Raw genomic sequence first — 27,817 nt, 5'->3', positions numbered from 1 at the left:
AGCTGCAGGGGGAAGCCGCTCCCAGCCCCACGTTTGCTGTGACTCTTTGGCTGCGGTGTGGGCTGCTCTGTGCTGAGATGTGACCTGCTCTTTCTCCCTCTGCTGCCTTCTCCAATCCAGGCCCACTTTCCCTCCTGGTGCCAGCAAGGACCTGCTGTCCACCTTCGAGCAGCCGGGGCCCAAGCGGAAGCTGTACAGTGCCGTGCCCGGGCGGCTCTTCGTCGTTGTCAAGCCATACCAACCCCAGGTTGACGGCGAGATCCCCCTGCACCGTGGCGACAGGGTCAAAGGTCAGTGCCCACTCTTGTCCTCCAGCTTCTGGGGCAGGATCAGACTGGGACCCCCCCAGCTTTAGGGAGGCCTGTGGGTATCAGAGGTGAGGCATTGCCTCTGCAGGGTCCCTGTGGGGTATAGGAATGGGGAGCAGGCTGAGGCTGGTCAGTCCCCATCACTCACTCTCGTGGAAACAGCCGCAGCACCTCAGCCGCAGAGCCTACTGGGGCAGATGATGCACACACATCGGTGACAGGATTCCACCATGGGGGTGCTGGAGACTCCCTGAGAGCCTCATGAAGACATGGCCTGGGGGCAGGACCCAGGACTGGCCAGATTTGGATGCGTCTTGGTCGGAGCAGGAGAGGGGCTTCCAGGTGGATGGCCCAGTGGGAGCCACAGCCTAGAGGCCTGCACACTTCAACACAAAAATGTCCACTGGGTCCCCGGTCTGTGAGATGCTTCCAAGAGATGGATGCAGAGATGGCGTGTGTAGGATGGAGGGAGGTTGGCAGGGGCAAGAGCTGAGACCTATGGCTCGGAAGGCCTGGGGTGGAGGTTAGAGAAGAGGCAAATGTTGGCCACAGGGGACCATGCTGGGTGGCTAAAGCTCACCAGGCAGAGCAAGAAAGGGCACACCATGAGTGTCCACCTGTGTCCAGGGCTGCCATTGGAGGAAGGCTTACAGAAGGTGTATGGCACAGGTGGAAGGTATGCCAGGCCTTCACCGCTGACTAGCTGTTTAACACTGAGCAGGTAATTAACTGAGCCCCCCTCTCTGGACCATACACTACTCAGTATGACTTCACCTAGGTCACTTTACATATCTAATGACAAGTAGAGCCCCATTCTCTTTCTTGACTCCTTCTGGTGTTCTCACTACATGTGTATGTGATCAGTTGAGAGTATCAAACAGGCCACTGAGACTCCATCCATTCTCTTTAATTTTTTCTTTATCTTAGGTAATTGCTACTGACCCATTTCACAGTCACTTACTCTTTGCTCTAAGATGTCTTTTTGGCTGTTAAGTCCATCCTGTGAATTTTTATTTCAGAAATTATATTTTTTAGTTCTAGAATTTCCATGTGTTTTTTTGTTTGTGTTTATCTGCTGAGACTTGCTATTACTCTGTTAAGATTTTTATTCACTAAAATCATGTTTTTTGTTCTTCAACATTGTGGACTGGTTTAATCACCAAATTAAAATCTTTAGCTGTGGTTCCAACATCAGGTCCATCTTGGGGTCAGGCTCGGTTGATTTGCTTTTCTCTTGAGAATGTCCTCCTTTTCTTCATTCTTCACGTGTCTGGTAATTTTGGATTGTGTACTGGACATTGTGTGTGCCAAATTGTGGAGATTCTGATTTTGTTGTTTTTCTGCAATGAGTTTTTCTTTCATTTGTTTCTGGAAGTATTTTTCCTGGCTGGGCTTGCAATGAAAACTCTATTTCATGGGCGGTAGCCACAAGCTCAGTTCAGAAGTTCAGATCTTGTACCTTTACGTGAGTTGCTTTTAGTCGGTTCTACACATGTATTGTTAAGGGGTCGGTCAGAGACACAGGGCAACTGAGCTTGCTGATCCGATCTCTGCCCTCTCTGGCTCTTTTCCTTGCTTGATTCTCCTGCTTTTTGAGAATTCATGGTTTCCACCTGTTACGGATTGAATTATGTCCCCCTGAAATATGTGTTGTAAATCCTAACCTCTCTGCCTGTGGTTATAATCCCATTTGGATATGGGTTGTCTTTGTTATGTTAATGAGACAGGATTAGTGTAGGGTGGCTTGAGCCAATCTCTTTTGAGATATAAAAGAGATTAAACAAGCAAGCTAGGAAGGAAAGTTGGAGGAAGAGGCCAACCCACATGAAGATCACTCAGCAGCAGAAGCTTAGAAGAGACAAGGACCTTCCTCCAGAGGTGGCAGAGAGAGAAAACCTTCCACTGGAGCTAGCACCTTGAATTCAGACTTCTAGCCTCCCAGACTGTGAGAAAATAAGTTTCTGGTTTGCTTCAGCTGCCCACTTGTGGAATTTCTGTTAGAGCAGCACTAGATAACTAAGACGCCATCTTTACCTTTCTGGTTCCTCAGACTAGAGGACCACGGGTTTTCCCCCATATCCCCCTCCACCACCAACCCTGCTGTCTCAACTATACTTGTCAGCTGCCATTGGCCACCCCGGGCACAACGGAACAAACCCCTGCCCAATCTTGCATCATCCCGATAATGAGCTGTGGATTAGACTGTTGCGATCCATAGAGCTATCACCGGCTGATTTTTGGAAGTAGCTCGCCAGACGTTTTTCCTGGTCCGCCTTAGTCTGGAAGCGCCACTGAAACCTGGTCGGCATCACGGCACCACGCAAGCCTCCGCTGGGAATGGCAGCTTATGAGGTGCATTGCTTTACTGGGACTGGAACCTGGGCCTCCCACATGGAAGGAGAGAATTCTACCCTGAACCACCACTGCCCTTGCCTGTGTGAAGGCCAGGCCCAAAGCCATGGAGCAGGGACTTTCTTGTGGAGCTGCCCTCGTCTCCTGTCCTCCAGGCACGCGCGTGCTCCCCACCGGAACCAGCTGCTTCCCGTCACCGATCAGCACCTTCATGTGCTTGCTTTCCGGATCGCGCTCAGGTTTTACAGCGGTTTACCGTAGGAGTGCTCTAGGTAGGGTCTCCATCCATCATAACCATAGGACCTGGAGTCCCTAAATTGTCCCGATACTGTTTAAAGCAACAGTTTTGTTAATTTCTAAGTGATAAATGCGCTATTTGTCAAGGAAAGAATTCACGTTACCTGCGGTTTTGAATGTTACTGATACAACCCTTCCTGAAGTAGACCACTGCTGTCTACATGTCCCGTCATTCTCATTTGAGCCCATAACATACCAGACTCACTCTGATGCACAGGACGTGGCCTTGCAGACATGTTTGGTGGCAGCCTGGGGGCCTCGCTCACTGCTGCATCCACAGTGTTCACCCAGGGCCCGCACACAGCAGGGATTTGGAACGTGTTTGCTGGGTGAATGGCCTTCTCTGGACGGAGCCTTGTGTTGGGGCCATGTCTGCCCCGCCTGCGGGAAGCCCATCGCTCTAACTGCTGCCTGCCTTTGTGCTGCTAGGTTGCGTATGTGGTTGCCTAAATCACACAGTAACTAAAGGCCAGAGGTATCAGGCCCATCTCTTATAGGTGCGTATCTCTAGTTAAGAAATTTCCCCACTACCCTACAGCTCATGACTGTGTGTAAGGAACACCTGTTCCCACCTGGGCACAGGTGCGCCCGTCAGGAAACTAATTAAATTTGCCCTTGAGCACACAAGTAGGCAAAAGCTGTATGTCAGGGTTGTATCCTCTCACCATACCTATTCGATCTGTATGCTGAGCAGATAATCCCAGAAGCTGGATTATATGAAGAAGAATGGGGAATCAGGACTGGAGAAAAACTCATTAACAACCTGCATTATGCAGATGTGAAAAGCAAAGATGTCACCTTGAGGACTAAGGTGCGCCTGACCCAAGCCATGGTCTTGTCAGTTGCCTCATATGCATGTGAAAGCTGGACAATGAATAAGAAAGACAGCGAAGAATTGACCCCTTCGAATTGTGGTGTTGGTGAAGAATATTGAATATACCAGGGACGGCCAAAAGAACAAACAAAGCTGCCTTGGAGGAAGTACAACCAGAATGCTTCTTCGAATTACGGATGGCAAGACTACATCTCGCATACTTTGGACGTGTTATCAGGAGGGATCAGTCCCTGGAGAAGGGCATCACACTTGGTAAAACAGAGGGTCGGCAAAAACGAGGAAGACCCTCAACAAGATGTATTGACGCAGTGGCTGCAACAGTGAGCTCAAGCATAACAACGATTGTGAGGATGGCGCGGGACCGGGCGGGGTTTCATTCTGTTGTGCGTGGGGTCGCTATGAGTCGGAACTGACTCGATGGCATCTAACAACAACAATAACATTTGGTTTAAAGAAGGCTTCAGGGGATGGTTTTGGTTTAAGTTTTAAAAATTAGCTCAGGGCAGTAACATTGGGTGCTCATCCACCCTCAATCGCTCCAGAATGTCTGGCTTCCATGAGGATTTGAAATTCCGTTGCACATCCCCCCACCCGACCTTTGTCCAGGGTTCTACTCTTTGATTCTTTTAAAAAGTCTTTTTAACTCCAGCAAGTCTGGAAAATAAAATGCAAATTCAACAACAACACACACGCACACAACACATATGCCTCTTTCTTCTATAAAGATGACCACCAACTACCACTTGTACGACCACAAGCCCAGGAGCCATCCCTGATCCCTTCCTTCCTCCCTCATACCCCTCAGCAGGAATTCCATGTTTCCCGTGCCCTCGATGCAGCCGAAACCAGTCTGCAGTGACGGGCTCCTCCTGTCGGGTAATTCCTTCCAACATGTCATTTTTGTTTCGTTGTGTTTACCTCTCTACTCTCTCCAGCCAGTAATAAAAAGCCTTCCATCGTTGCTCTTGGTCTCATAATAACAGTAACACACCCAGAAGTGCAAGCTTGTTGTAGATAAAACACAGAGCTGGAAGTCATGATCCCCAAGAGGGGAGTTCAGAAGGAAACCAGCAAGCAGCGATGGAATTTTTCTTCCATACTTGACTGATGGGGCTGTTTTACACACAGCAATACTGTGAGCTAAATGGTATTATCCCACGCCGGCCAATGAGGAAACTGAGGCCCAGGGAGATCAAGTCACTCTCCCTAGCGTCACATACGTAATATGTGGCTGGGGTCCCATCCAAGAAGATGCTAAGGTCTTCCCTAAGCAATTTCCTTCTCCCCTGACCCTTTCCAAACAAGCAAAAGAGCCACAAAGAAAGGAAAACACGTCCTGTTCCTGGAGCTCTGACTGGAACGACGCAGGCAGATCCAGAATCCGTTTGAAATTGTGGCGAACACCCGGGTCAGCAGGGCTGAGTGGGGTGCTGGGTGACTGGGGGGTGGCTCATCTGTCCCACTTAGGCCATTTCTTCAAATTATTAGACAAGAACTTATAAAGCCAGCGTCTTCGCTTCTGGTGACCTTCAAGCATCGCGGATCCAGCGGTTCTTTGTCTGGCGTTTGAGATTAAAATGAGGAATAAAAGAAAAAGCCCTTCTGCAGCCAAGACGCCCTTTTCCGTAGTTCTGGTGCCTTCGGATCCTGAGTAATTTAAAAGAAGGTTAAGATATTTAGAGATTGTATGATTTCCCCACTGCTCAGCCAACTAAAGGGAAGAAGGCAGGGAGGACATCCCTAGCCTGGCACAACGGCCTAAGCCCCTTCCCTCAGCCAGCTTTGCCCTTACCTCCAAACATTTGCCACCACGGTGCCTTGGGAAGCAGGTGGGCCCTTGTGACCTCCTCCCCCAGGAGGCTTCTCTTCCTCCCCCATGCTCAGCGTCAGTCGAGTCTAAAAACACAGACACCCGGGACAGATGGGGAATGGGCCTTCCGAGTGGGGCCCATGCACAGGAGAAAGCCATGAAGCAAACTAAGCCACTTGGACTTTTCTTCCTATCAGTTGTTTATCAAGGACCTACTGTGTGCCCTCCACCTCTCATCTGTCAGCTAGTTGTACTGTGGTGGCTTGTGCGTTACAGCGATGCTGGAAGCTGCTGATATTTCAAATACCAGCAGGGTCACTCATGGAGGACAGGTCTCAACAGAGCTTCCAGACTAAGAGAGACTAGAAAGAAAGGCCTGGAGATCTACTTCCAAAAATCAGCCAGTGAGAACCCAGCGGATTATAGCAGAACACGGTCTAACAGAGTGCTGGAAGATGAGCCCCCTAGGTTGGGAGGCACTCAAAATGTACAGTGACCGCAACGATGGACTTGAGCACACCAACAATTGTGAAGATGGCACAGGACCGGGTAGCGTCTGTTGTATATGGGGTCGCCATGACTAGGAATTGACTCAGCGGCCGCTGGCTTCATTTCTTTTTGACTGTGTACCCAGCACTCAGCCCAGGAAGGGAGTGCCCGAGCCCGAGCTCACCAGCTTCCCACCCTTAAGCTGTGTCCAGGCCAGTTCTAACCGAGCTCACTCTTGTGCCCTCAGCAGAGGTGGGGTGGGAACTGTGTCACGTGGGTCACTTCCTGTATGTGTAGCCTGACCTTGAAAACCGGGGCCCACGAGTTGCCATTGTGATGAACATTGCTGAGGGTGAGCCGACGCCCTGGGTGTATTTCTGTCTCAAACAGCAGTGAGCCCTGCCACGTGGCAGACACAAGATGGCGCCCAATGGATGGGTCCCAAGACGCGGGTCTTCTCTCTGTGTTTACTGTGCAGAGTGGTTCCTCTTTAAACAAGGTCACTGTGTTTGCCCCTACCCCCTTCTCCAAGGGGTCTTCTTTTTTGCAACCAAAGGTCGTGGGGCACTGTGAGCAACAAAAGGACTTCTTGCACCTGCCTCCCCTCCCTTTGGTCTCCTTGACATACAAGATCTGTGGACGGGGTGACTACACCCCTCTCTGTTGTTCTCTCTGAGGGACAGTTGGCCAAGCCTCCGTGTCCACAGGAAGCACTGTCAGAGGGCAAACGGACAAGCACCGCTTGCTTTGCAGACTCGGCTGAGGGGGCTCTGGCACTCGCTGCCCTGCCCGGCTCCCTTTCTCCCTGTATTGTCATTGTTGCTGGTGCCATCAGGTTGGTTCCGACTCATAGCAACCCCACGTACAACAGAATGAAACCAGCCTGGTCCTCACAATCATAGTTACACTCAAACACATTGTTGCAGCCACTGTGTCAGTCCATCTCATTGAGGGTCTTCCTCTCTTTCACTGCCCGTCCACCTTACCAAGCATGATTACCTCCTCCAGAGACTGGTCCCTCCTGATAACATGTGCAAACTACGTGAGACGATGTCTCGCCATTCTCGCTTCTAAGGAGCATTCTGGCTGTTCTCCTTCCAAGGCAGATTTGTTCATTCTTTTGACAGTCCATGGTATTATTCAATATTCTTCATCAACACTGTAATTCAAAGGCATCAGTTCCCCCTTCAGTCTCTTATTCATTGTCCAGCTCTTGAATGCATATGAGGCAACTGAAAATACCATGGTTTGAATCAGGCGCCCCTTAGTAGTTAAGGTTGACAACTTTGCTTTTCAACACTTGAGAAAGGTCGTTTGCAGCAGATTTGCCCAATGCAATGCGTCTGCCTGTATTAGGACTGCCATAACAAAGTACCACAAAACAACGGAAGTTTCTTTTCTCGCTCTTCTGGAAGCTAGAAATCTAGGCTCAGGGTGTCAGCAGGATCCTGAAGGCTCTAGGGGAGGACCCTTCTTTGTCTCTTCCAGCTTCCAGTGGCCCCAGATGTTCCTGTGGCATCACTCCCATCTCTGCCTCCAATCCCATGGCCGTCTCCCTGCCCTGTCTCTTCTGTAGGGACAGGACTCCAATTGGATTAGGACCCACCCTACTCCAGTATGAACTGATGTTAACTGACAACCTCTTCAAAGACCCTATTTCCAAACAAGGTCACATTCACAGGTGCCAGGGGTTAGGACTTCAGCGTATCTTTTGAGGGGCACTGTTTGACCCACCACACTCCATTCACTCTCTCTGTTCTCTGTGTTCCTGTCACCTGACATCTTTCCCCTTCTGTTGTCTCTAGTTCTGAGCATCGGTGAAGGGGGCTTCTGGGAAGGCAGCGCCCGCGGCCACATCGGGTGGTTTCCGGCTGAGTGTGTGGAGGAGGTGCAGTGCAAACCCAGGGACGGCCAGGCAGGTAAGACGGGGCAACCTGCGAGCCCGCCCTTGGTCTCTTTGGCGTACTCTGCAGCCCTGGGGTCGGTGCTGTCTGTGAAGTTATAGCATGCGGCAAGAATTGGGTATTGCGTTAGGGAAGAAGCTGAGCCTGAAACAAAGGTGTCTCGAGATCATTGAAAACAGGTTGATTGATTAAATTTCCCTGAACTTTGTCCAAACTAGAAATCCACCACATAACGTCATGGTGGCTTCTAGTTAGGAGTCTGCTCGATACGCTTTCCAGAAAACACAGATCGTAACTCCTAGCAGTCAGAAAAAAAGACTTTTTTGGGTTGATGAAATGCTCAAATCCTCTTTTTCTATCTCTTACACTGATGTCTTGAAACAGGTGGCTTTGCGTTCACCATCCCACACTGAGAACTGTGTCATTTGGGTGCCGAGGTGGACAGTGCTCAGAAGAGTTTAGTGTTAACAGTAAAAAATCATTCTGGCGTCTCTCAGAACTCCTGAATATAGCACTTGCTGAAAATGGTTTTAAAACTGATCGCTGGATGATTGAATGGATTAAAATGTTACGATGAGACCACTTATATAAGATTGCCTTGAGGAAAAGATTGTGTGAGTGTTGGGGAATGTGGCACGCTCAGCGTTATGAGAGGAAATTGGCCCAATCCCGTGCCGTGCCTGGCTTCTGGTAGGTTGTCTGACCCTGAGGCTCCTCAGCAGTGGCCGTGTTCTCCGGGTGATCTGTGACTTTGCAGCTGTCCCTGTGCAGACCCTGAGCACCACTCAGATGTGATCATCCCATCAAGGGTGGCCCCCTGCCCCATTATCAGGTCTACCCGACTCGAGCTGGCTGGGAAATGACGAGTTGTAGACGCGTATACACTGGAAGCACTGTGCGTGGTCGCTATGAGTTAGAGCCGACTCGACGGCACCTAACAACAACAACAATACACTGGAAGCACATTGGCCTCTCCCTGTCCACTGGGTCTCCCGGGGACCTGCTGGCTTTGTAGGTCTGTTGGGGAATCAGCCTGATGTCAAGGTGGGGCCGGTCTGGGCTGAACTGTCCTACTGTTGAGTCTCTGCTCAGGGTCAGGCCACAGAGGGGACAGGTAAAGTTGCTATGCTGGGGGTGTCGGGTAAGAAATGCCCCAGACTTAGCCTTGAACAGGAAGACTGGGTTGTAGCTGCCAGCCTGCTCCTGGGGAAGGCAGCTGGGTGCTTGGTGGGCAGCAGGGGCATGGTAGTCAGCAGGGGGACGGTGGTCAGTGGGGGTATGGTGGTCAGTGGGGGGACGGTGGTCAGTGGGGGGACAGGAGCATCTTCTTCTGGATGGGGGATGGGATGCTGAGTCCTGGCACAGCTTGGACCTCCTCCGGCCCCTCCAGCGTCCGCCTGTGCCTGGTCTCCCTGCAGCCTCTCTTACCTGTGAAGGGCAAAGCTTAACTCACCTTCCCAGGTTACTGGGTGTCTCTGCTCCTTCTTCTCCTCCCTCCTGGTTCCTGGGAGGACCCAGCCCTCCTCCTCCCCTCATCTTCCCCTCCCTCTCCTGTCATTTACCTATGGTGCTTGCAGGCTCCTCCCTCCCTCCCTTCCTCGTTAGTTGACACCACTGGCCACACCTGTGTGGGTAGGCCCTGGATACCAGCTCCTGGGGACCATTTTGGAGAAGGCAGGAGCAGTGCGAGCTCCCCGGTTCCCTTCTCTCCTGCAGGCATTCCCTCCACCTGCCTGCATTGCTCCGGGGCATTTTCTCTAATTTCCCTGGAGAGGAAAGTGTGGCTTTCCTGGTCTGTTGGCCTCTCCCTTCCCGGGGGTAGTAGAGGAGCTGGAGATTGTCCAATCTGGTCTACATCCTCTGGAAGGAGGGGTAGTGGTTTGTGTTTGTGTTATTGTGGGAGGCAGCTGTCAGAAGTGACAGAAATTTCTAGAAGGACATTCTAGCTGCTGATCACACTTGGCAGGAGAGTATCCTTGAGGAAGCCTTCTCTGTGTGGACTGATGCCCAGCTTGAGGGTCAGCATTCCAGAAGGCTGTGGCAGTTCTGGTGAAGGTTGCTGTTATGGATTGAATTGTGACCCCCCCCCACCCCCCAAAATACGTGTCAACTTGGCCAGGCCATGATCCCCAGCATTGTGTAGTTGTCCCCCATTTTGTGATCTGATGTGATTCTCCTACGTGTTGTAAACCCTAACCTCTGTGATGTTAATGAGGCAGGTTTAGGGGCGGTTATGTTAATGAGGCAGGACTCAATCCACAGGATGAGGTTGTATCTTGAGTCAATCTCTTCTGAGATATAAAAGAGAGAATTGAGCAGAGAGGAGGGGGCCTCATGCCATCCTGAATGAAGAACCCAGGGTCCTGTGCTGAGAAGCTCCTAGACCAGGGGAAGATTGGTGACAAAGACCTTCCCCCAGAGGCAACAGAGAGAGAAAGACTTCCCCTAGAGCTGGCGCCCTGAATTAGGATTCCTGTGGCCTCCTAGACTGTGAGAGAATAAATTTCTGTTTGTTAAAGCCATCCACTTGTGGTATTTCTGTTACAGCAGCACTAGAGACTAAGAGAGTCACTGTAGGGCTGTCTGCCCATGTGTCCTTGGCAGCCTGAGAATGTGAAGCTAATCGCTGATTATAAGACACTGAGAGAACAAAGTTGTCCATTGTCCATCCCTGCTACTCCTGATCCTGAGCACCTCCTGTCCCCCCAGTTCTTGCTGGGGTCTGAGAGGGAGACAGATAACCTGCACACTGCTGTTGCCCTAAAGATCTTAGGAGCTGGAAGAAGGATCGTGTGTGAGTGTCCCATTGCTGCTGTAACAAATTCCCACAAATTTCTCAGCTTGAAGCAACACAGATCTACTGTGTTACAATTCTGTAGTTCACAAATCCACTAATGGTCTCACTGGGCTAAGTCAAGATGGCGGCAGGCTGTGTTCCTCCTGGAGACTCTGGGAGAGAATCCACCTCCTTGTCTTTTCCAGCTTCTAGAGGTCACCTGCATTCCTTGGCTCATGGCCCCTTCCTCCATCTTCAAAGCCAGCAATGGTGGGTCAGGGCTTTCTCACATCGCATCTCTCTGAGCCATCCTTCTGCCTCTTCTCCCACTTTTAGGGACTCATGTGAATTACTTTGGGTCCACCTGGATAACTCAGGGTGACCTCCCATCTCAGAGTCAGCTGATGAGCAACTCTAATTCTGTCCGCAGCCTTAATTCCCCTTTGCCATGTAACCTAACACATTCACCGGTCCTGAGGGTTAGGACGTGGCCCCTCAGGGGCAGTTTTTCTGCCAACCACAGATGGTAAAATGAGAACGTCACAACTGTAATGTAATGTAGAAGGCTCTGGATCCGAGGAGGAAGCACCCCTGTGACTTGAAAAGGAGGACATTGAGCTGGACATTGAAAGTGCTGGGTTGGCTGCTGGCCTGATCCGTCCTCCCTAGAACAGTGGCAGTCGATCTGTAATAGGGCATACCTTGATAGCAGATCTCAAATAAGAAGCAAAGGGGTAATACTTCCCAGAGCATCGCTCGGCGCCTGTCGATGAGCCAGTTTATGAAAACTAACGTGTGTACAGCGTCACTTTCAGTGACACATCTCCTGTGCAAAGGGAAACTGACACCAGGGCCCTAAGAAAATGACCAGGCCAAGCAGTGCCTGAGGAAATTGGATTTCAAAGAGCCTGTCTGATGAGCAGTGTTCATGCAGAACAAAAAGGGCAGAGCTTTGTGACGATGAGACAAAAAAAAAAACTGCTGCTGTCTACTCAGCTCTCACTCACGGGTGACCCCACATGTGTCAGAGTAGAACCGTGCTCCATAGGGTTCTACTCTGACACGTGTGGGGTCAGTAGTTGATTTGGGGGAAGTGGATCACCAGGCCTTTCTTCCAAGGCACTCTGGGTGGACTTGGACCTCCAGCCTGTCAACGGCTGAGCACTTCACCTTTTGCACCACCCCTTTCTCCTCCTCCAGCCTCCAGAGGCAGGCAGATCCGGGTCACGTGGAAGCTACTGAGGTCAGTGAGGGGGCCTAATTACAGACCCCAAGCAAGATGTTAGTAACTCGGGAGCATATGCAGATGAGTTGTCCTGTGGGTTTCGGGGAGCGTCACGGCAGGTGGAGCAGACGCCATACGCATTGATGGAGCCTGTTGGGGATAAGATTAGCCAGGCCTGTCCTTGTTCTGCTGTTTTTCCCGGAAGCTGAGATCAATCAGTATTTAGGAGTTGCTCTCTGTGGCGTGTGGATAAGCCACTTGTTACTGGCAGATCTTCCTGCCAGATTCTTCCTGTCGGGTGGGTGTATGTCGACTGCTGGGGTTTTAATTTGCGTTTCCCTTATTACATCTGAAGGAGTCCCTGGGCGGCACAAACAGTGAATGTACTTGGCTGCTAACCGAAAGATCAGGGGTTCGAACCCACCCAGAGGTGCCTCGGAAGAAAGGGCTGGCATTCTGCTTCTGAAAGGTCACACCCTTGCAAGCCCTATGGAGCACAGTTCTACTCTGACAAACAAGGGTCGTCAAGAGTCCTAATCGACTCAACAACGATGGTTTGGGTTTGGTTTATAACATCTGAGGTTGAGCACCTTTTCTCCTGTTTATCGGCCATTTGTTTGGGTCACTTCCTTCATCAAGCGCCAGTTCAGGTCTTTTTCTGTAAGCTGTTAGATGGTCTTATTGATTTGTAATTGATCTTTACATGTGCTAGAAGTAAGGCTTTTGTCAGTTTTACGCATTCGCAAACCTTTGTTCTGCACTGTGCTGATCTTTTCCTCAGGGGCTGGGGGCTCCACAGGGTTTTCAATGGCTGATGTTTTGGAAGAAGGTTGCCAAGCCTTTCTTCTGTGGCACCCGTAGGTGGGCTTGAGAAGCCAGGCCGAGGGCTCAACGCCTTCTGCAGACCCCAGCGCCAGCTCAGGTATAATCACCCTGCTCCCTTTTCGCTGTATTTAATTATAAGGTCTCCTTCTGCTAATAGCAGATAATGCTGTTTTCCCATTTAAAATGGCAATGCGAAGAGCTTCCTATAGAAATAAGGAGCCCTGGTAGTGCGGTGGTTATGCGTTTGGCTACTAACGAAAAGGTCGGCAGTTCAAATCCACCAGCCACTCCTGGGAAACCCTACTGTGTCCTGTAGGGTCACTACGAGTCAGAATCCACTCTACAGCGCACAACAGCGACAACAACATACATGCAATCCCATCTAGGAATAGGGTTTCCTTTGTTATGTTAATGAAGTCATATCCATGTAGGGTTAGTCTTAAACCTAATCACTTCCGAGATATAAAAGGAACAGATTAGACACAGAGAAGCAGCACAAACGGGGAAGACAGATACCACATGGAGATCTCCAAGGAACGCCAAGAAGAATGCTGGAGAAGCTAAGACGAGGACCTTCCCCCAGAGCTAACAGGGAGAGCCTCCCCCCAGAGCCGGGGCCCTGAATTGGCACTTCTAGCCTCCTGAACTGTGAGAAAATAAATTTCTGTTCATTAAAGCCACCCACCTGTAGTATTCCTGTTAATAAAAAAAAAAAAAACGTTGCCATTGTGTCAATTCCGATGCACAGTGACCCTATAGGACAGAGTAGAACTGTCCCATAGGATTTCCAAGGAGTGGCTGGTGGATTCGAACTGCTGACTTTTGGTTAGCAGCCCAGCTCTTAACCACTGCACCACACCAGCATTAAAAAACTAAAATAGACACCCAGAGAAGTTAAGCAGTTTGTCCAGGGTCTCACATCTTGTGAGTTGCAGCCTCTGGATTTGAACTTGGATCACCCCAGTGAAGGAAACCCTGGTTTCTTGAGCCACAACTGGGGAACCAGCTCATCACCACCCAGAGAAGATGAGAGCCAGAAGGAGGCTAGTTTCTGTCTGGCTCAGCGTTGCTCCTACTTTGGTAACCTGCAGATCGCTTTTAAGAGGGAATTCGTTCAGGTGGACCCCAGGTAATCCACCCGCCCTAAGAAACCCTGATGCAAACACTCAAGTTCAGTCTATGAAAATGTGAGTTATCAAGGCAAAAGAATTTTGTCTTTAAAACCGAGCAGAGGGTACTTACTTAAGTCATCATTTAAATGGAGACACAGAATAAAGAAGTTCCTAGAGAACTTGAGGTCCTGAGACGACGCAGTTTTAACGACCTAAATTTGAGGAAACTGATTTCGGGTTTTTTGTTCTCATGCTCTTCAGAGAACAAAATCTGGGTCATGGTTGCTGAGGATTAAACGACTGGTCAGTGATAGAGTGGGATTGAAACCTGACCTTTAACCCCTGACCCAGGGTATCTCGCTGCCCCGTCCCAACTCAGGGAATGTTCTTTGCATCACCACTCTCTCCACTGGAAGTGACAATAACCATCCCAATGCTTCCTCCAATTGAAAGGCCGAGAATTGTCTGGCTTCAGGCATAGCTAGATCCAGGTGCTCAAACAATGTCCCCAAGGAGCTTGCTCTCCATCTCTTACCCTGAGTCCTCCATGGCAGCTTTGGTCTCTGGCCACCTCGGCTCTCACTGCGGCCCCTAACAGTCTCAGACATAATCCCCAGAAGTCCAAGTCCTGCAGCAAGAGAGAATGGCCCTTTCCCGGCTGCTGAGCAAAAGTGCCGGGATTCACCCTGATTGGACTGACGTGGATCACGGATGTGCTCACCCCTGTGAGCTGGGCGATGTGAGCAGTTGGGGAGTGTGGCAGCCCTGGCCAGGGTCAGGGGCAGAGACAGGGTGACACCAAGGAAAGTCAGGTATTGAAACAGCCAGAGGCAGGAGAACAGGCTGAACCACAGACGTCCCTTAGAAGGGGAGGCCGGAGCGTCTGGGCCCCTTGCATATGAGGAAGCCATTACTGTGACCTGCTTTTCCCACCCAACTAGGAGCCTTTCCCTCGCAGACAAAGAAGGGGGTGGAGCTGTCACCGAGGCTCTGGGTGGCTCCCATTGGCGCCTGCAGGCAGGGGCTAGCAGAGTCCTGCTATTAAGTAGAAGTTCCGTTACTCACAGTGCATATTAAACCCTCTGCAGAACATCACGATGGCAATGGTGGCTTCTTCCAAAATAGCCTGTTTTTGTTATCTTCAGAGCATTTAAAAATACAAGTAAACGGCACTGTTAGCACGATCGTAATCTAAAATATTAATAAGCAACCAAACTGGCCGCTACCGGATGAGTTACTAGATGTTCCGTAACGGAACATAAAACAAATATGAGGACTCTTTGTCCTGGCCGCTAATGATGATGTTTTTGTCAAACAAGCGTGGCAGCAGCCTACAGCCCCCCCTTCTTTTACGCCATTTTATTAAAATACGCTGAAAGCCTCGGTGCTCTGCTCTGGCGTGTGCTCGGTTGTTTCCAAGCAGCTGTTCTGGTTTTAAATACCAGTTTCTACGCTTGGGCTCGCCCCCGGAATGGAGTTCTGCTGGGTCTGTCTGTTGTTTTGGGTTCCCTCGGGTGGGGGGGGGGTCAGTCTTGGGCGTGGCTCTGGGTCCCAGCTCCCCCCAGCAGTGGCCGTGGCCTGCGCAGGGTTACCACGGTAACCTGGTGATGCTGGGTGCCCACTCTGCCCGTCTTGCCCCTGCCCCTCTGCTGAGACCTTCTGGAGGGAGGGGTGAGGGCGTGGCTCAGACTCTTATAGGGGCTGGGGGCCATTCCTACAGCCACATGGGGCCACGGATACAGATGGCAGTGGGCAGGAAAGAGGGCTGCAAAGGCATAGCTCTAAACCGAGCTCAAGAGCACATGTTCATTTCCATCGGACCTTCTGGGGTCAGCCCGTTCCCACCTCACCATCCCAGGCCCAGCCTCCACAGGGCCATTGTGTTGTCTGAGTTGAGGGCAGTGACTGACCTCTGTCCTGAGCCTGTTACCTGACAAGGCCATACACAGACCCACAGGCTGGGTTAGCCTCGAGGAATTTCCTCCTTCCTGGGGATCTGGCTTGGAGCCCCACATGCAACATCCAGAACCCACTAACCAAAAATTCAATATCCATAGGCAAGGCAAGCATGGCTTCCAACTTACAGCCAAGGCCTCTGGAGTCAGAGGCCCCACCGTCTACTTGCTGTGTGACCTTGGGCAAGTTACTCCACCTCTCTGAGCCTTCACGTCCTCATCTGTGAAATGGCGCCAGCAGAGTGTGTGTCCCCCAGGACTGCTGTGACGATGGGACTCATTTTGAGCAGTGGACCCGACTGAACGTCAGCTGTTCTGCTGTTGTCACCCTACACGCCACGCCTGCAGACCCCCGAGGAACGGTGTGTGTGGAGAGAGGCAGGATGTTAGAGCTAAGGCCCAAACCTACCAGTCCAAGAGTAATGCCAAAGCCAGGGCTCCACCCCAGCCCTCCAGAATCAGAATATCCGCGTGAGGCTTGGGAATCTGTATTTTTAAGCAGTTTTCCAGGTGGTATATTTGATGAGGTGGGATTAAGAGCCTTGTGTTGGAGCAGAATTAATCTATGCAGATGGTTCAAGCCAAGGGACCGAATATGGCGGGGAGAGGGTGTAGGTTAGTTTGTAAATACGTATTTCTGAGGCAAATTAATCAAAGCAGGTTGCCCTCAATGAGAGCGAAGGATCTGGAGGATATAACTGACTCACATTAGTACTGCCCGTACCTAGCACAGTGCCTGCCACAGAGTATATGCTAAGAAAGTGCTTCCTGGATGGGTGGATGGATGGGTGCATGGATGGACGGGTGGGTGGGTGGGTGGATGGATGGATGGATGGGTGGGTGGGTGGGTGAATGGATGGATGGATGGATGGATGGATGGATGGATGGATGGATGGATGGATGGATGGATGGATGGATGGATGGATGGATGGATGGGTGGGTGGGTGGGTGGGTGGGTGGGTGGGTGGGTGGATGGGTGGATGGGTGGATGGATGGGTGGGTGGGTGGGTGGATGAATGAGTGGATGGGCTTTGCATGAGCAGTTGTGGTTATAGATACCCACGACCTCTTCCTGCAGCTCCCTCGGTTTCATTTGTGTAGCCCTTCCCATTTTAAGCCTTTCTGGCATTAGGCAGCTAAATGCCTTTAGATCATAGGTTTGTGAACACCCTGGAATGCAGTGGGGCAGTGGGATGTGAAGAAGACTCGCGATAAGACCATCATCATTGGCGTTCGTGCTGGGATCTCTGGGGCTTTGGCCACTGGAGATTGTTCAGGCAGCACTGTCCTTAAACCAGCCCAGATACATGGGGGTCCTCAGACTCTGTAGGCTCACCTGCCCCCCCTCAACCCAGCATGCAGAGCCAGAGAAAAGGCTCTGGGGCCAGGGCACCCTGCTTGGGAGAGCTTGCTGACCTTGCCTTCTCGACATGGTGCGTGTGGCATGGATTCAGGTGTGTCCCAGAAGGCAGCTGCTGTCGTGCCCTATAAACGTGCAGTGACTGAGCTGTTTCCAGTATGTGCAGGTGGCACCGCTGACCCGCCATCTGTCCCGTAAATTTATTGAGGACAGACCTGAGGTCTCTCAGCTGACACCTGAGCACCCAGTTCGGGGTAGTTAGCCGGGGCCAGGGCTGCAGACAGGAGCCCAGTGGCCCACCCAGAGTTTGGGTCCAGGCTCGTTTTAGAAAGTGAGAGCTGTCATATGGTGCTCTGTTGTTGAATTAAGATGTTGTTTTTGGCTTCTCTGAAATAGACGATAGGAAGCAGATCGGGGGATTATGAATAAACATTGGCTTATGGGGGCCGTATGCTGGTAACGAGGCAATCTCCACGTTTGCAGATTAAATTTAAGACATGCATATGTAAGGTGATCTGTAAAGGCCAGGCTGCTGTCAAACTCGCCCCGGAGCCAGGAAAACATCTGGGACGGTGCTCTGCATGTCCCCGACCCACCAGGCAGCCTCTGTGGGCTCGGGAGCCCCGGGTTCGCAGGAGACCTGGCATGGGGGAGCCAAGGAGACAGGGCAGGAAGGGGGGTCGGCTCGAAGCACCTGCAGATACGGATCTAGGGTCGGCACCCACCTTCAGCAAATGCAAATATCTAAAGCTTCAAAGTGCTTTATCAAAGCAGGTTGTGAAATCACTTCGTGACAGTTGTCTCCCGCGAGGGCAGCGGTGGTTCAGTGGTAGAGCGCCTGCCTTCCGTGCGGGAGACCCAGGTTCAATTCTCAGCCCAGCACACCTCATGCTCAGCCAGCACTCGTCTGTCGGCACAGGCTTGGGTGTTGCTATGATGCTGAACACGTTTCAGAGGAGATTTCAGACTAGGCAGAAAGGCCTGGCCGTCAGTGTCTGAAAGTCAGCACATGAAAACCCCATGGGTCACAACGATCTGGTCCACTAGGGACAGGGCAGGACCGGGCGGCATTTCATTCTGTCCTGCATGGGGTCGCCATGAGTCAGGGCCGGCCCAAGGGCAGCCAGCAGCCACACCTGTCTCCTACCTCATCTTACAGTCCCTCTGTGAGCTGAGGGACGTCAGTCATGGCCTTCACAGTGCTTTTGTAAATTAAGATATAATTCACAGACCATCAAATTAACCTTTTGGAAATGTACAATTCTGTGTTTTTTTCCTGTATTCACAAGGTTGTCCAATCGTCAGCACCGTGTACTTCCAGCACATTCTCATCACCTCAGGAGGAAATGCTGGACTCGTTTGCAGTCACTCATTTGCCCTCTCCCCAGCCGCTGGCGACCACTAACCTCTCTGTCTCTATGGGTTCGCCTGTTCTGGACATTCTATGGGAACCCTGGCGGCGTAGTAGTTAAGAGCTGCGGCTGGTAACCAAAAGGTCAGCAGCTGAAATCCACCAGGTGCTCCTTGGAAACCCTATGGGGCAGTTCTGCTCTGTCCTATAGGGTCACTATGAGTCAGAATCGACTTGACGGCAGTGGGTTTGGTTTTTGTTTTTCGGACATTCTGTACAAATGGAATCATACAGTATGTGGTCTTTTGTGTCTGGTTTCTTTCAGGGAACCTAAAGTTTTTAGGGTTCGTCCATGCTGTAGAGGTATCTGAACTTGATTCCTTTATATGCTGTTGTATGGATGGGCCATATCGCACTTATCCGTTCAGCTGCGGATGGACGCTTTGGGCTGTTGTGAATAGTCCTGCTGTGAACATTGGTGTACAAGTTATCATGTGGTGTGATCGTTAAGGTTGTGTGTCCGCTTGGCTGGGCCAAGATTCTCAGTGGTTTGGCAGTTAGGATGTAGTTTGGGAGTCGTATAATGATGTGATCATCTCCATGGTAAGATTTGATGTAATGTGATCACCTCCATGATGGGATCTGCTGTGAGTAGCCAGTCGGTTGAAAGGGGGTTTCCTTGGGCGTGTGGCCTGCCTCCCATGTAGGCGGACTTTCTGGCAAGGCTCGTGGGCCCTTGCTCGCTCTGGATCTTGCAGCTCGGCCGTGTTTATCTGACCTGCGGTTCTTAGGACTTGAACTAGCAGCTTACCTGGGGTCTTGCCTGCCGATCTGGGAATTTGTCGGTCTTTGCAGCCTGTGAGCAAGAGCCTTGCTCTCTGACCTGCCAGTCTTGGGTTCGCCACCCCCTGTAGCTACGTCAATCAGGTAATGCCTCTACCTTGATCTAAGGACTTGGGACATTCCAGGCTCTACGATTCCCTTGATATAAATCTCTCTCTCTCTATAAGGTTGCTATGAGTTGGAATCAACTCGATGGCAACGGGTTTGGTTTTTTTATTTTTTGGTATATATATATTTATACACTTTACTAATTTTGCTCCTCTGGAGAACACAGCGTAAGACATGTGGTCATAAATTTTCAGTTTTCTTGGGTATATTACCTAGGAGAAGAATTGCTGGGTCACATGGTAGCTCTATGTTTAACCTTTTGAGAAACTGCCAGACTGTTTTCCAAAGAGGCTGCACCATTTTACGTTCTACCAGCAATGCACAGGGTTCCGATTCCTCCGCATCTTCGCCAACACTTGTCATCTTCCATTGTGTTATTATAGCCGTCCCTGTGGTGTGAAGTGGTTCTCACTGTGGACTTGATTTGCATTTTCCTGGTGACTAATGATGTTGAGCATCTTTTCATTGCTTGTTGGCCATTTGTACGTCTTCCTTGGCGAGGCATTCACTTTTTAAATTAACGTTTGTTACGCAAGTCGTGTGTGATCCGGGAGCAAATTTGAAAGACACCAAAAGATATAAAGAAGAAAATAAAAACCACTCACAACCCTACCCCATCTTGATAGTCACCGTCAGGATTTTGGTCCTTCTTCGAACATAAATATACATTAACCAAAAGTGAGCTCATCCTGTGTAATTATAGATCTGCCTTTTCCCAAACAACCAAGGACATCATGCCATGAATTTAAAATATTCTTCCAAAGCACAATTCCCAGTGACTCTTCAACTTGTCACGGGCATGTCACATGGGTCACTTCGTTACCCCTCTTCCGTCTGGGACATTGCAGGGCTTTTATTTATTGGATTTGCTTTTATAAATCACACTCTGGTGAATCGCCTTGCGTTTAAAAGCTTTGCGTTTCTCTCTTTAGGGCGCTCGTCCTTCAGGCAGCCTACCCAGTTTTTGTCGTTAGTGCCATCAGGTCAGCTCTGACACAGGGTGACCCCATACTCAACAGAAACGTTGCCCAGTCCTGCACCATCCTCACGATAGCCGGTATGTTTGAGCCCACTGTTGTGGCCACTGCGTATGTTGAGTGCCTTCCAGTCTGAGGAGCTCATCTTCCAGCCCTATATCTGAAAAAGTTCTGTTGTCATTGGCTAATTTGGGGCAGTAGGCCGCCAGCCCTTTCTTCCTAGTCTGTCTTAGTCTGGAAGCTCTGCTGAAACCTGCCCACATGGGTAACCCTGCTGGCATTTGAAATACCAGTGATGTAGCTTCTGATATCACAGTAACAAGCAAGTCGCCGCGGTATGACCCACTGACAGAGGGGGGTGGGCACTGCGTGGTACCCCCCTCATTTCTGTCCTCCACATGAGAAGTTCAGGGACACCCTGGGCAGGAGTCTGGCTGCCTCTCCCTCCCTGCCCTTCTCTTTCTAGGGTTCTTTTTTGGGTGCAGGTCTCTGCAGCTCACCAAAGACAGGGTCCACAGCCCTGTGGGGGCTGGGGGAGACAGGGGGCTAGGGGAGCCAGGTGGGGACTGTGGGGGTTGGACGCTGAGGGAGTCAGGGGGCTGGGGGGGTTAGGTGGGGAGCTGGCAAGTCAGGGGGCTAAGGGAGTCAGAGGGCTGGGGTATCGGGTGGAAAGTTGGGTGGCTAGGGGTGTCAGGGTGGTGGACTGTTCTTTTTCTCAGACCGGTAGGGTTTGGTGTGCACAGCCTCCACGGGTGAATGACCCGTGCAGTCACGTGGTCCTTGCGCTCAGAATGTCCCCGTGCTTGGTTGAACGCTCTGCTCTCATTGTCTTGAAATTCATAATTTTTTTTCCATGTGGTAAAATATATATAACAAAACTTTTTTTCCATGTTGTAAAATATACATAACAAAGAATTTTAACCATTTTTACGTGGTCGGTCGATCCAGCGACATTGATTCCGTTCACTGTGTCGTACAGCCATCCCCACTGTCCATTTCCAAAGGTTTCCCCTCCCCCTGCACAGAAACGCCACACCCTTTCTAATACCCTCACCCCTGGCGACCACCAGTAAGTCAGCTTCAGCCTCCGCGTGCTTGCCTTTTCTCAGTACTGCAAGGAAGACCCTCAACGAGGTGGACTGACAGTGGCTGCCACAAGGGGCTCAAGCATAACGACGGTGAGGATGGTCCAGGACTGGGCAGCGTTTCATTCTCTTGTGCATAGGGTTGCCAGGAGTCGGAACCAACTGGGCGGCACCTAACAACAACAACAGGATCATTCAGTGTCTGTCCTTTCGCGTCTGGCTTCTGTCATTCAGCAGCACGTGTTGGAGGCTCACCATGTCGTAGCGTGTGCCAGGACTTCATTTCTCTTTAAAGATGAAAAATGCAGTTCACTCATCTACGCAGTCCCCGAGTGGCACAAATGGTTAAGCGCTCAACGACCGGCTGAAAGGTTGGCGGTTCAAACCCACCTAGAGGCACCTTGGAAGGAAGGCCTGGCGATCGGCTTCCAAAATGTCACAGCCTTGAAAACCCTATGGGGCAGCTCTACTGTGCACACACAGGGTCTCCATGAGTCAGAATCGGCTCGACGACAACTAACAACACTCACGTCTGTCTCGCTAACCTCGAACATCAAGGAAAAGCAATGGGGACATGAAGGCTCATCACATTGCAGATGGCAGGGGACGAGGCGGCCATTGGTAACTGGATTGATGGTCACATCCAAAACAAAACTCGATCTTTTTTTCTCTGAAAACAAAACAGAACTAGCAGGGGCCAGACCCCAGGGGATGGGGAGTCCTGCAGATGTGAGAAATCGCGCCTTGTTAACCCTGGGTGCGGCGTGGGGAGAAGGACCGAGTCCCAAGTGGAGCAAGCGCTGCAGGGCTCTGATTCTGAAAGGAGAGGAGGAAGCCGAAATCGTTCCATACGCACTCAGGGCTTTCCAGTTACAGATGCTGATGACAGCCTCTCAAAGCTTGATGTGTGTTCCCGGGGTTCCCAGCCAGAAAACGGGGGCCAGTCCCCACCTTACAGAGAAGAGCCCCAGAGGTGAGGTGACCTGCTGGTGGTCACTCTGCGGCCCGGGCCTCATTGGCCAGTTCGTCCATGCTGCAGTCTGTCCCGCCGGGTCTGTCCAAAGGGGGTCCCTGGTAATTGCCTCTGCTGTGCTGACCATGGTGGGCTCAGGAAGTTCCCCCACGAGCGAATAGGCACAGCGTTGGAGGGCAGCGGGACCAGAGCCCTGCCCACTGTCTCCCTGGACAGCCGCCCAAGCCAGCACTGTGTGTGCTCAGATGCCCTTTGTCGGAGTCAGGCCTGGAGGCTCCATCCCTGAGGGAGACCGAGGCAGGAAGGAGAGAGGGCTGACTCCACATCATGCGTCCATGGACTGCAGCGAGATAGGACTTGTCTCTCCCCATGACCAGGGCGTCCCCCGACCTGAGCAGGGTTCCATCTTCCCCATGCCCCTCCAGCACACGTCTCCGTGTGTGTGTGCCCAGGTCAGGTGGAGGAGGGAGGGTGGATGTCTGCTCAGTCTTGCATACACGGCCTGATGTGTCTGCAGGGCCTAGGTGTGTTGGTGCCTCGCCCCCCGGCACGTGGGTCATGGCATTGTGTCACACACGTCGCTGAAGACCACATGAAAGCTACACAGACGTAATCCACACACATGCTCACATACACACATGGAAACACACATGCACACATACAATGTAGAAATGCACACACAGGTACACACGCACACGTGTACGCACATCACATAAACACAGAGGCATACACACATGAACACCCACGCATGTACACGCAGTCACATGCACACAGACACACACGTGTGCACACGTAAGTGTGCACACACCTTCACACAGCCACTGATGTACACACACCCATTTTTTGCACTCATTCAGAGCCCCCCGCCGTACACTCCAGGTGCAGTACTGAGTGACAGCTCCCATACGCCATGTGGCTCCTGAGTTGTTTTGGATGCATGTCCTTGCAGCGCTGACCGCTCTAAAGGCCCAGCAGGGACCTGACCCAGTTCCTGGCCTGCAGCCCCCGCTTCTCTTGTGGGGAGCGTGCTCACTCTCGGCATTGAGTCCTAGAAAGAGCTCTGCTTGCCAGGGTGACTGGATCATTTATCATCCAACCCAGCCGCTGTGAGCACAAAGGAGGGCAGCTGTCCTCATTACCCAGGACTCACTGCCAAGGGATCGTGCCCTACTTTCTGCCAGGAACGGGGCCACCAACCCACTGCTGTTGGTGTGTGCTCTCCAGGTCAAAGAAACCGGTGCTGGAACACCACTCACTTGCTCACTCACTTACTCATTCATTCACTCATTCATTCATTCATTCACCCGACCAAATCCTTAACAACTTCAATCTTTTCTCCGTTTATCATGATGCTGCTCATTGGTCCAATTGTGAGGATTTTTGTTTTCCTTGTGTTGAGGCACAATCCATACTGAAGGCTGTGGTCTTTGATCTTCATTAGTAAGTCCTCCAGGTCCTCTTCGCTTTCAGCAAGCAAGGTTGTGTCATCTGCATATGACCTTGAGTATATCCCACCTGAATTTAGAGACTATCTGAAGAACACATTTGACACACTGAACACTAGTGACCGAAGACCAGACGAGTTGTGAAATGACATCAAGGACATCATACATGAAGAAAGCAAGAGGTCATTAAAAAGACAGGAAAGAAAGAAAAGACCAAGATGGATGTCAGAGGAGACTCTGAAACTTGCTTTCGAACGTCAAGCCGCTAAAGCAAAAGGAAGAATTGATGAAATAAAAGAACTGAACAGAAGATTTCAAAACGCCTCTCGAGAAGACAAAGTAAAGTATTATAATGACATGTGCAAAGAGCTGGAGACGGAAAACCAAAAGGGAAGAACACGCTCAGTGTTTCTCAAGCTGAAAGAATTGAAGAAAAAATTCAAGCCCCGACTTGCAATAGTGAAGGATTCCATGGGGAAAATACTAAACGACACAGGAAGCATCAAAAGAAGATGGAAGGAATACACAGAGTCATTATACCAAAAAGAGTTAGTCGGTATTCAACCATTTCAAGAGGTGGCATATGATCAGGAACCGACGGTACTGAAGGAAGAAGTCCAACCTGCTCTGAAGGCATTGGTGGAAAACACTGCTTCAGGAATTGACGGAATATCAATTGAGATGTTTCAACAAACAGATGCAGCGCTGGAGGTGCTCACTTGTCTATGCCAAGAAATATGGAAGACAGCTACCTGGTCAACTGACTGGAAGAGATCCATATTTATGCCTATTCCCAAGAAAGGTGATCCAATCGAATGTGGAAATTATCAAACAATATCATTAATATCACATGCAAGCAAAATTTTACTGAAGGTCATTCAAAAACAGCTGCAGCAGTATATCGACAGGGAACTGCCAGAAATTCAGGCCGGTTTCAGAAGAGGATGTGGAACCAGGGATATCACTGCTGATGTCAGATGGACCCTGGCTGAAAGCAGAGAATACCAGAAGGATGTTTACCTGTGTTTTATTGACTATGCAAAGGCATTCGACTGTGTGGATCGTAACAAACTATGGGTAACACTGCGAAAAATGGGAATTCCAGAACACTTAGTTGTGGTCATGATGAACCTTTACATAGATCAAGAGACAGTTGTTCAGACAGAACAAGGGGATACTGATTGGTTTAAAGCCAGGAAAGGTGTGCGTCAGGGTTGTATCCTTTCACCGTGCCTATTCAATCTGTATGCTGAGCAGATAATCCGAGAAGCTGGACTATATGAAGAAGAACGGGGCATCAGACCCTTTTACTGATGACCCACAAAATGCTGTGACTCCATGTGCTGGTGGGCTAGGCACCAACACACATGGCCCTGCAGACGCATCAGGCTGCATGTATAAGAGTGAGCAGATGTCTACCCTCCCTCCTCCACCTGACCCCTCCTGGGCTTACGTGCACACACGGAGAAGTATGTAGGAGAGGCTTGGGGAAGATGGAACCCTTCTCAGGTTGGGTGACGCCCTGGCTAAAGGGAGAGAAATCCCTGGTCTTGCTGCAGTCCATGGACCCATTATGTGGAATCAGCACCCCAACCCTCTGCTGGAACCAACACTCAGAACAGGGCTGCTGTGGAGTGATCACAGTGCCCCTCGTGCCCCAGTTCCCCTCTACCTCGATTCCCTTGCAGCCTGGCCTCCAGCATGCTGTTCCCTCATCTGGAAAGCTGTTCTGCCCAGCCGCCCTTCCTAGCCTCCTGGCTCAGCTCCGGTATCCCTTCAAGGCCTTCCCCCGCTGGGCACACGTGGCCACTCACCCCACGGGTCACTCTCTGTAGCATCACAGTGTCGTGGCCGTCATTCCACGGCTTGTTTGGGTGGCTCTGCTCCTGTGTCCCTTCTGCCCTTTTTGTAGCTCAGACTTGACTAGGTTTGGGACCCCCTACACTGGTATGGCCCCAGTAATGTAACAGGGTCACAAGCACAGTTACCGGGCTCAGGGCTTCCAGTGCATATTTTGGGGGGACACAGTCCCACTCATGACACTGGCCCACACAGCTTCTCAGCACAGATCCTGCACAGTGGGGCGGTCAGGAGAGACCCAAAGGACGCAAGACAGGGAACGGAGGATCGGAGGGCAGAGAGAAGTCACATGGGCTGGTGTGAGCCCCAGGCAGAACATTCTGGATTCCTGGCCCAGCAGCGTGAGGTCAGCGTGGCAGGCACCCCGGGAGCTGGACGGGTGGAGAGTGGGCAGTAGTGAGCTCTGGCCTCCTGCCCGGTTCTCTTCTCTGTAGCTACACCGGATGCTCCAAGCCCAGCTCCCCATGTGGGCTTCTGTCTCGGCAGCACTATCTGTCTCCCCTACTCCTGACCATGCGCTACCTGGGGCCAGGGGTCCTTCCTGACGCCCCTGCACCCAGCCTGGCACACTGTAGGCACACTGCCCGCGGTAGCTGCTCAGCGCTCACAGAATGAATTTCACGTCTTGGAGACAGCTAGTTATTTTCTAACGAGCGTTAACCGGCCCAAGACAGATTTAGAATTCAGTGTGATTAAAAATCGTCAGTCTTCTGCCGTTTAAAAATTGCTTGTCATCTTGTATGCCAAGAACTCTTCCAGCAGCCTACTTCTCCAAAATGATTGCTGATTGGAACAAAAACATTGCCACTAAAATTAGAGTGACAAAATGGAGTTGTTATGAAACAAAAAGAAGATCGAGGGGTACATTTTAACGCGTGCGACACGGGCCCGCCCTACCTGTTGGAGCCGTGACATGGCTTCTGCCCCGCGTGATCCGAGGGCCATTGATTTCCACGTGCAGCCTTCCAGTGTTTGGTTAAAGCCTTGACTGGAACACGAGTGAGAGAGCCGCTGCTTCGGGCGTAGTGGTTAAGGGTGGTTAAGGTCGGCATTTCGAATCCACCAGCCGCTCCTTGCAAACCCTATGGGCAGTTCTACTTTCCTGCAGGGTTGCTATGAGTCAGAATCGACTCGATGGCAACGGGTATGGCTTATGGGTGGTTAAGGAGCCCCAGTGGCACAGTGGTTAAGGAGCCCTGCTGGCGCAGTGGTTAAGTGCTCGGGTGCTAACCAAAATGTTGGCCGTTAGAACCCACCCAGTGGCTCTGCAGGAGTGCTCCCCTAAAGATTGCAGCCTTGGAAACCCCCTGGGGCAGTTCTCATCTGCCCTGTAGGGTTGCTATGAGTTGGAATTGACTGGACAGCACACAGCAGCAACAGAGGTGGGTGAGGGAAGCCTGGTGGTAAATCTCTAATAAATAAGGTGCTTTGAAATGACTTTAAAAAAGCAGACATTCCTATCTTGACAGAGAACTCTTCCTCCCTTTGTCACCCTTCCTCAGCCATAATATCCAAGACGTGGTGCTTGTGCCCCCACAGCACAGTGTTTCCACTAGGATTCGTTCTGACCACACGTGACATAAAAACACAAAAGAACCGTGGCCTAAATAAGACAGAGGAGGTTCATTTCTCTTTCATTTTAAAGAAGGCAGAGGAAGGCAGTCCAGAGCTGACACAGTGGCTCCAAGCTCCTCGGGATCCAGGTTCTTCCTTTCTTGTTGTTCCATCATCCTTAACAGGCTGCCTCGTGGCTCAAAGCAGCTGCCTAAACTCCAGCCATCAGATCCACATTCCAGTAGAGGAAGGTGGCGTGGGGGAGGGGAATCACTCACCTTCATTTTGAGGACGTTTACATTTTCCACAATGCTTTGACCTCTGTATTATTGACGTGACACACTCTCAGGGGAGCCCGAGAGCTGTCATTCTT

The 27,817-nt window shown here is 51.0% G+C and overlaps 1 protein-coding gene across 3 annotated transcripts in view; it reads left to right on the top strand.

The window, feature by feature from the left end:
- The window catches only part of LOC126081166 (SH3 and multiple ankyrin repeat domains protein 2-like), a 490,404-nt gene that overhangs the window by 340,466 nt on the left and 122,121 nt on the right, over nucleotides 1–27,817 (top strand). For all 3 annotated transcript variants that reach the window (XM_049892759.1, XM_049892758.1, XM_049892760.1), the window contains 2 exons: nucleotides 121–290; nucleotides 7,897–8,010. In XM_049892759.1, the coding sequence (XP_049748716.1) occupies nucleotides 121–290; nucleotides 7,897–8,010 (284 nt within the window). The remainder of the gene's footprint in view (nucleotides 1–120; nucleotides 291–7,896; nucleotides 8,011–27,817) is intronic.

This window comes from Elephas maximus, chromosome 7, assembly GCF_024166365.1.
Source record: "Elephas maximus indicus isolate mEleMax1 chromosome 7, mEleMax1 primary haplotype, whole genome shotgun sequence".
In the NCBI taxonomy this organism is placed as follows: Eukaryota; Metazoa; Chordata; class Mammalia; order Proboscidea; family Elephantidae; genus Elephas; species Elephas maximus.
Note: the sequence above shows the minus strand (reverse complement) of the source record. Positions and strands in the feature narration are given on the sequence as shown.